The sequence below is a fragment of the Anguilla rostrata genome, chromosome 7 (assembly GCF_018555375.3).
Source record: "Anguilla rostrata isolate EN2019 chromosome 7, ASM1855537v3, whole genome shotgun sequence".
Classification (NCBI taxonomy): domain Eukaryota; kingdom Metazoa; phylum Chordata; class Actinopteri; order Anguilliformes; family Anguillidae; genus Anguilla; species Anguilla rostrata.
In genome coordinates this window covers 1,249,771-1,259,245 of record NC_057939.1, presented here as the reverse complement: position 1 = coordinate 1,259,245, position 9,475 = coordinate 1,249,771, and the positions used below count along the sequence as shown (strand labels likewise).

Sequence of the window (9,475 nt, the reverse complement as noted above, 5' to 3'; positions counted from 1 at the left end):
CTGATTCCCATTCTTTCTCTCTGTAATGTGCCTCCAACCTAGCTACCCCTCGTCTCTCCCTATCAAATTCTAACGCAAGTGCACGAGGATTTACTGGGAGGAAATGCATATGTTAATATCTCTGTATATCTCTCTCTCTCATGCAGTCTCTATCACACTCCTTCGCTTTCTCTCTCTGTCTGTCTGTTTATGTCTTCACCTTTTCTGCCCCCCACTTTTTAAATCTCCGAATGTCTCCCTCTCTTTTTCTCTCTCTCTCCAGGTGTATGTTTTATCAGTTGGGTAAATGAGCTTGCCATTTGTTCTTGACCCCCCCCATACACACACACACACACACACACACATACACACACGCACGCACACGCACAGGCTTCCGTGTCTCCTCCAGGTGACACCCAATCCCTTACTTAATATTCACCTCTGTTTCCTCCATCCATCTCTCTCTCCCTCCTCTTCTGCCTTTCTTTCTATCTCACAAACACTCTTTGGCTCTAATTCTTACATTTTGGTATTTATCTTCGACTGCTCTGCACCAAGCAGGTTATTAACAATCCAATCAATAGAACACGACATTATAGTGACAGCTGCAATATCAACCATAGTACAACTACCGGTAAAATAAATACTATTACTACTACTAACAGTACTACTACTTTAAGTGCCTTTAACTCTTAAGGCTTTCGGAATTAAACGCATGCTTTCAGGCTCTGTCCCATGCTACCCAAACGCATGTCACGCCAAAAATAAATCTTTTTTATACAAAGAAAACACAATTTAAAACAAACATGGTCCCCGATTAGAAGTACCTGTCAGCCCACAGGACAAAGTAAATTCTGACAGTGTGGAGAACTGAGATTCTGGTCCATAAACATTAAAGAGAGTCTGTCGATTAGCTGCCTGTGTTCGACACGACCCCCTCCCCCCCCCCCCCCAAGAACTCCATATCACCCCAGCTGGCTGGCCAAACTTGAAATTAAATCAGTTTGTTTATTTATTTATTTATTTATTTCATATTTTCATCTCTGAACAATTTGGCGTGATTGTTTTTGACGCCTCAGAAAGGATTTAGGGACTTAATCTACTTCCACAGGGTGTGTTCCAAGGCCAGCAGCCGCGATGGGAATGTTTCCTGCGCACTTTGGGACGATAAGGTTTTGGGACAAAGTGACTGAAGCACTGTATCTCCTGTGCAACACAGCCAAATTCAATTAAATTCAACTTCAATTCTATTTTATTTGTAAAGCGCTTTTTACAGAGAACTGTCACAAAAACGCCATAAGAAATGAGTAAAAAATACGGGAGCTTCTTCGAGTCTCTGTGCCAGTAGTGTACTCCATCTTGCACAGTGATTCAAGGTCTTAATGGCGAAGGCATCAATTGTTCATTAACAGATATTGTTCATTGGCGCCATGAAGATTCCATTACTTTATTTTCCCTCTCGGGTGTCGAGCTCTGTCTCCGTGGTTACCTCATAAGGCTCTGGAGAGACTCGCACGGCGTCCTTAATTCATCCCATGAAGGCCGCCAACGTCAACGGGCGGCACGTGAATCATTTAGGCCCGGCCCGAGAGCGAACACCGCGGGAACAACAGGTTCTGATGTTCCTGCTGGGACTTCAACCCAAACTCCCATACCCCCACATCCCCTCACCCCCCAGACCCCCACATCCCTCCACACCCCCTCACCCCCCATACCCCCACATCCCCTCACCCCCCAGACCCCCACATCCCTCCACACCCCCAGACCCCCACATCCCTCCACACCCCCTCACCCCCCATACCCCCACATCCCCCCTGCACCCCCACACCCCCTCACCTCTACACCCCCTCACCCCCACACCCTCCATACCCCCACACCCCCTCACCCCCACCCCCTCACCTCTACACCCCTCACCCCACACCCTCCACACCCCTCACCCCCCATACCCCACATCCCCCCTGCACCCCCACACCCCCTCACCTCTACACCCCCTCACCCCCACACCCTCCACACCCCCTCACCCCCACACCCCTCACCTCTACACCCCGGTACCCCCACATCCCCCTAAAAAATGTTTAATTAACATTGATTGACTAATCAAATATTTGCTATGAATTTAGGGAATTTGTTTTACCATTATAACTAAATCATTGAAAGGAAAATTGGGTTCCACAGAATGCTGGGCTGAACCAAAATGTTTCTACCAAATGAAGACCGCAACATCACAACCGAATGTGGCCATCTTCCTTCTAAATATCGTCTGCTTAAAAACCCGGAGAGCTGCCCACCGCTGTGGCAAGTTAGGGAAGAGGAAAGAGTAATTAAGTCATAACTCTGACCCCTGACCCCTGAACCTTGACCTTGATCCTGTCATGCTGGAGCTTCCCCACAGGTTTGGAGGGCAAACAAAAAGGCAGAGAGGAGGAAGAGAGAGGAGGAACAGGGAGGAGGAACCTGAAACCGTGGGCTTGTATTACTAGACCTTGTGTACTTGTATCCCATTACACACTGAGAGAGAGGGCCAAGCCAACACAGCCATCTGCACCATTCTCCTTATTTAAAATATATAGAAATGATAAATTATATAATATGGCATAATGTCACTCCTCAGTAATGAAATGTAGCAGCGGCCCTGGAATTATACATTTGAAATTAAAGCGTAAATGTTTTCTATGGACCTGGCTGTACCGCTGTGAAAGAAATTTAGGGTGAAAAATGTCTATTAGTGAAAAAATACAAATACAAAAGTCTAGTTTTATCGCTATAATGAAGAAAAAAAAAAAAAAAAAAAAAAAAAAGGAAAATAAATGTACATTTAAAAAAAATTTTTTCATTCATGTTGCACTGAACAGCTAGATGTCTTGTGTTTTATTATACATATAGCACATAGATAATTCTAATCTTTTCACATTTGCTGTATGTTGCTTAATGTATTTTGATGTATTTACGAGAAAATTATTTTTTTAATAAATTACTTCAACCGCACGTCCTTAAATAGTTTTCACCCATCTTCATAGAAAACTGTTATGTTTAAGATTATAAAATTTATGGTGGTAAGTCTTATGGTTTTGCATATTAATATTGTGATTAGCATTATGAATATGGAAGGGTGAGGAATGAGGCAGGATTTGGGTTGATTTCAGAACGTAGTGTTTGGATATGTTCAAGGGTTCATTTTTATTTTTGGATAACTCAAACAGTTTCACTCTTTTGACATAATAGCCTCACATATTCAGGTATTGTGCAATAAATGCGGACAGCCACACTTCCTCGCCAATGTCTTACGGTATTCAGTTTACTGAAATGAAGTTCAGGTGCCTAAAGGGGAAGCCCATCACCCCGCCTCCTGCAGTAAGGGGCCCTGTGAGCTCTGTGCTCTGTGCAGACCCCTGGGGCCCGAGGGAACATCTGGCTGAGGCTGCAGTCTATTCTGGGGGAGCTGCGGTCTCTCTTAGCCCCTGCATGCAAATACCCCTCACAGTTTCACAGCCCAAACGCCCTCATTTATCTTCTTATATTTATTAAAACGCAGTATTCAGTATTCATTTACTGAGCCGTGGTTGTTCAATTAACATGACGTCTTACCCATATGAAAAAAAGACATTTTGAAAAGTTTTGCATTTTGTTGACATATTGGATATAAAACTGCAGTCAAATATATATGCAAAGGTAACGTGATTTCCTATCTATGTGAATCAAGAAAGTAGATTTTTTGGATGTAATTTTGGACATCAGACAATAGTTTTTGTATCTTGTTGTTTTCCAATGAAATGCACTTTCTTCATTAATTTAAAACTGCTTACAATTCTTTTTTTTTAAACCATGGTTGTTAAATTAACATGATTTTCTGTCCATCTGAATCAAGAAATGACATTTAAAAAATCTTTTAATTTTTTTTTTTCACTTTTTGGAGAGAAGACTTATCTATTAGCATTTTTTTCACTGAAACATGTTTTTAATTATAAAGTTATTCTTATCATTTTTTCCCCACCATGGTTGCTTAATTAACTGGATTTCCTATTAATTTGTATCAAAAAATGGCATTCAAAACTTTTTTTCTTTAATTTCCACTTTGTGGACATAAGACTATAGTCTTATGTATGTTGTTGTTTTCGGCAGGAACACATTTTTCTTCATAAATTTCCTAAATCACATTTTTGTTTATTTATTTCACCATGGTTTTTAAAGTAACATGATTTCCTATCTACCTGATTCAAAAAATGACATTTTTGAAGAAAAAAAAATTCACTTTTCGGAAAAAAGACTTAATACATAGTCTTAACTATTTTAATTCTTTTCACTGAAGGATATTTTAATTCAGAATTTTTTAAAGAACATTTCTATTCAATTTTTCACTATGAGTATCAAATTAACATAGCTTCTTACCCACCTAAATTAAAAAAAGACATATTTCTGTTGCATTTTTTTCACATATTGGACATAAGAAGACTATTATTTTGTTTTTGCATTTATTCATAAAATAAATTTTTGAAACACAATTCTATTCATTTCATGTTGGTGTTGGCTTTAGCATTCTGTTTGGGGGTAGAGTTAGCATTGGTGTTAGGCTAGAGCTACAGTTACTGCAAGGATTTAGGGTACAATTTTAAGGGTAAGGGTAAGTGTTTTTCTCATATACATGTAATTGTAGAACAAATATTAAATGAAAAAATTCATTTAAAAAATTTTGAATTAATTTTTTTAATTAATCTTTTTGTTAAAAATAAATTCCAATCATTTTTAATTGTTTTTATTATTTTTATTTTTAAAAGATTGTGAAATATATATTTATTTAAATTTAAAATTTTGTTGTTTTTTATTTTTAAAAATTATAAAAATGAGGTTTGCATTCGTTCATGATTTTGGTAGTGGTTAGTTTAGGGTTAAGGTTTGGATTAGGGTTAGGGTTACAATTTATTTTTTACATTTTATATATTATATATATATAAATATTTGGTTTTTTTATATATACATTGTCTATGCATGCATTACACATGTTAAGGTCTATTGGAAGGACGCAACACACACATCACAGACTCTAACGTTTAAGGACAAAGACACACCAACGCGCTCCTGCACAAAAGCAGCCTGCACCCAAAACACACATTATAAAGAATTATTAAAATGCAACTGCTGAGATTCAGCAGAATCTGCATGTAAAGCACATACTATGAAAGGCTATCTGAAGACTCCTAAAGGAGTGTTCCTCTTACTCAGATCAGTACAGACACACAGCGCTGTCTCAGGGGCGTTTGGGCTGTGAAACTGTGAGGGGTATTTGCATGCAGGGGCTAAGAGAGACCGCAGCTCCCCCAGAATAGACTGCAGCCTCAGCCAGATGTTCCCTCGGGCCCCAGGGGTCTGCACAGAGCACAGAGCTCACAGGGCCCCTTACTGCAGGAGGCGGGGTGGTGGGCTTCCCCTTTAGGCACCTGAACTTCATTTCAGTAAACTGAATACAGGAGCATATTTACACAGAAGTGTGGCCCTCAGCATTTATTGCACAATATCTAAATATATGAGGCTAGTGTGCTACCTCAATAAAGTTGAAAACATTTGAGTTATCCAAAAATAAAAATGAACCCTTGAACATATCCAAACACTACGTTCTGAAATCAACCCAAATCCTGCCTCATTCCTCACCCGTACCATATTCACAGTGCCAATCACAATATTAATATGTAAAACTATAAGACTTACCACAAAAATTTTATAATCTCAAAAAAAGTTTTCCATGAAGATGGGTGAAACTATTTAAGGGCATGCGGCTGAAGCAATTTATTAAAAAAACATAATATTCTCGTAAATGTGAAAAGATTAGAATTATCTATGAGCTAAATGTATAATAAAACACAAGACACTACGTGCAAAACAGACATGTTTTTTTTAATCAGAAATTCCTTTTTGTTAAATTTATACTAAATATATGTAGTTCTAAATTTAGATTATATAGTATAATACATAAAATAATTATTAAAATTAAAATTATCAATTAATATTGCTGTCTTGTATATACAGTAGAATATAATGTTAAGGGAGTCAAGGGAGTGTGTTGGTAAGAATCAGATGCTTAGTGTGGACCTGCAAACTGTGTTGAGTTGAAGAATAATATTTATTTATGAGCTCTTTAATAATCTCAATTTCTATAAGATCCATTAAAGAAGGATGTGTAGAGCCACTCCTGGTTTCTCTGGAAGGTGGAGTGTGTCATCCTGGTTTCTCTGTAAGGTGGAGTGTGTGATTTTGTTTTCTCTGGAAGGTGCAGTGTGTGATTTTGGTTTCTCTGGAAGGTGCAGTGTGTGATTTTGGTTTCTTTGGAAGGTGGAGTCTGTTATTCTGGAAGGTGGTGTGTGTGATTCTGCTGCTAGGAGGAGATCTGAGACGACTAGCAGTTTGTTACACACCGGGGCTGCTGAACTCCAGGCCCTGCAGACCCCAGTGTATTTACTCTAACCATGGACTCTGCACTAATAATCAGGGAAATCAGGTGGTGTAGAGTATGGCAGCAGAAAACACCCACAGGAGCTACAGCCTGCAGGCCATGGAGTTGTGTAGCACTCATTCACTACACAACTATAACAACACAAACCGTAATAGTAGTGCTGGTGCTGGAGAATTAGCTCTCGAAGTGAGGAGGGAGTTACTGAACTTTCATCATTTAAACCTGCTTTCATATTCCAGCATCAGTTATGATTTATCACCAGCCGGCTGATATCTAATGGAGGTTATGACCAAATGGTGAGAAAGTCTGAGATGTGGTACCACAGATGAGAAGGTGTTACAGTCAAGAACGACTTTAATAAAGAGCACAGCAGTTATGATCCTTATGAGTTTTTATTAAAGAGATAAACAACAATAAGCAGGTCTGCTGGAGTGAAAGACAGCAATGCTGGTATAAACAGAATTAAAATGGGAGTATGGCAGGGCAGGGCAGGGCATGGCAGGGAGGGGCAGGGTATGTGAGGGCATGGCAGGGCAGAGCGAGGCAGGGCAGGGCGAGGGACGGCGGGGCGGGACAGTGAGGTGCAGGCTTGGGAAGGATGGGGCGAGGCGGGGTGCTTTAGGGTGGGGTATGGCAGGGCAGGCTGCAGTAGCCCCTCCTCAGGCACTCTCAGCACTCTTCTCTCCTCAGCGTCTGGGTGACGGGGGCGTGGCCGGACAGGGTGGCCTCACAGGTGAGGGCGTCGCCCTTCTCCCACTCGGCCGCAGAGAGGGTGAGGACGCTGCTGAAGCTGTACAGGCCGTCCCGCTGCAGGACCCCCGCGCCCCCGCTCACCCCCACCCCCCTGCTGCTGCTCCCCACCCTCCAGCCCAGCGCCCAGCCCGAGGGGAAGCCCCCGCTGGCCAGGCACACCACCGTCACCCCTCCCCCACTGGACAGCTCCGCGCTGGGGGGGCGCAGGACCGTCAGGGTGGGACGCGTGTCTCCTGGAAAGAGAAACAGAGAGGGGAAGGGTCAGAGAGAGGGGGCGGGGTTTAAGCAGTGCCTCCATCAGTACAGGATCTGGGCTGGACTCAGCTGAGTCAATGTAGAGACACACTGAGACAAATTCAGTGGAGACAGACACAGAGCATATTCAACTCTGCCCATCAACTCCCTATAATCTACTCTACTCTACTTTAAGATACTTTATTCTATTATATTCCATTCTATTCAACTCTACTCTGCACGTGTTCAATGACTCATCTGCTGAATGCATACACACTCTGCACAGTCATAGTGATGGACACGTGAAGTAGCCAATCACAGCACATCTCACTTCAGTTCAGGCATGTTTTTCACCTTAAAGTGTGTGAACTGAATTTACAGAAGCATTGTAAAGTTTGCATTCAGGAATGAAGAAATTTAATTATGCCTTAACTAACAGTTGAATTTATTTTATTTTATAAGTAGATCATTTATTTTATAACTTTTGATGTTTTCAAGTAGTAATGTATTTATGAAAAAACTGGTGAAATGATTATACCATTATAGTCAATGTGAACTAATGATACACTATTTATAAAAGCTTTCAGATAAAAGAGTTCCTGGTAAATATTGCCAGAAAATGAATGCCATGACTAAAACAACTTTAACAAGCAGAAATGAGGAGGAAATCTGTGATAAAATGAGGACATTTCCATTGAGCAGCATGCCAATCACACTTTTCATTAACGACAGAAAAAGTGTGTTTTTAAAAAGCCAAATTCAGACACAGGATATGGAAGCTTTCGAACAAAAGCAAAGCTCGCTGCTACCACTTCCTGCTCTATACGCATAATCAAATATATTAATATTAAATGTAACAACTACTACATTTTCATAATCTGATATTTTTGTACAGTGCTGTCCAACTTCTAATACTTGGAAAGCCTTAATATTGAATTATCACCAGTTATATATTTTCTTCTGGTAATATCATAAACAGGCCGTTTCCCCAAAGCAGTCAGACTGCAGATCTGTCAAGTTCTTGAATGCCGGTTTTCAGACAAATAGAAAAATAATGAATATCAGAAATAACCAAAGACCTGCTCTTTACATCTAGCTGCCAGATCTGTGTTATTATTCAGAACAAATTAGAAAGATTTTCATTCAGCCTGTTTATCCCTATATTGTACATGTACATCTAAACATAACAGATTTATACACAGGTAGAAATACAATCATATTTTATATGAGGAGGTCCTGATACCTGTGTAATTACACTTTAACTACTCAGAGAATGTAATTTACAGGTAATGTAATTACAGTTTACATATATATTATTAGTATACTTCTTAAATAAAACTAAAAAAAATTGCATTTAAATTTATGCTTTCTGGGGAGAAGGAGACTGAATTTTCTGACTGAATGTCATTTAAATTTGCAGCTTAATATTGTGACCATCTTCAAGAACAACTCTTGAAATATAGTCAGAAGTGACTTTTGTACTTGTAAGTGTGCTGTAATATTGTGTACGTTCATTGTAAATACATTTATCATTGTAGTTATAGTGCATTTACACAGGTATTATGGGAGAAAAAAAATCGTATTGGAAAAATTCTACATTGTGATGAAGCAAACTACTAAACTACGAAATATGAAATAGGAAAATTGTCAAATAGTCAAACTTTCATAAATAATTATCATTACATTTTAAAATAAAATTTTAGGAATGATTATAAAGAAAGAGGGAACTTACTTCCAACATCAAGTTTACTGCCGCCACCAAAGATGCGACACAGTGATTCAGTCTGATCTACTGGCCGTACAAAAACCTGCCTGAGAGTCTAACCCTCTACTCTCACAGTGCAGACACACCTCTGTCTGTCTGTCTGTCTGTATGTATGTCTGTCTGTCTGTCTGCCTATCTGTCTGTCTGTCTGTCTGTCTGTCTATATGTCTGTCTGTCTGTCTGTCTGTCTGTCTGTCTGTCTGTCTGTCTGTCTGTCTGTCTGTCTGCCTGTCTGTCTGCCTGTCTATATGTCTGTCTGTCTCTAAATAATCCTGTGTTACACGAGTAAAAGGATTCATCTT

At 39.9% G+C, this 9,475-nt stretch overlaps 1 gene segment (V, D, J or C); it reads right to left on the bottom strand.

Annotated features, from left to right (window-relative positions):
• Nucleotides 1–6,794: 6,794 nt before the first annotated feature.
• Nucleotides 6,795–9,472, bottom strand: LOC135258557 (immunoglobulin kappa constant-like). The segment is given in 3 exon segments: nucleotides 6,795–7,407; nucleotides 9,141–9,228; nucleotides 9,455–9,472. Coding segments are annotated over 3 exon segments (423 nt in total).
• Nucleotides 9,473–9,475: the final 3 nt, after the last annotated feature.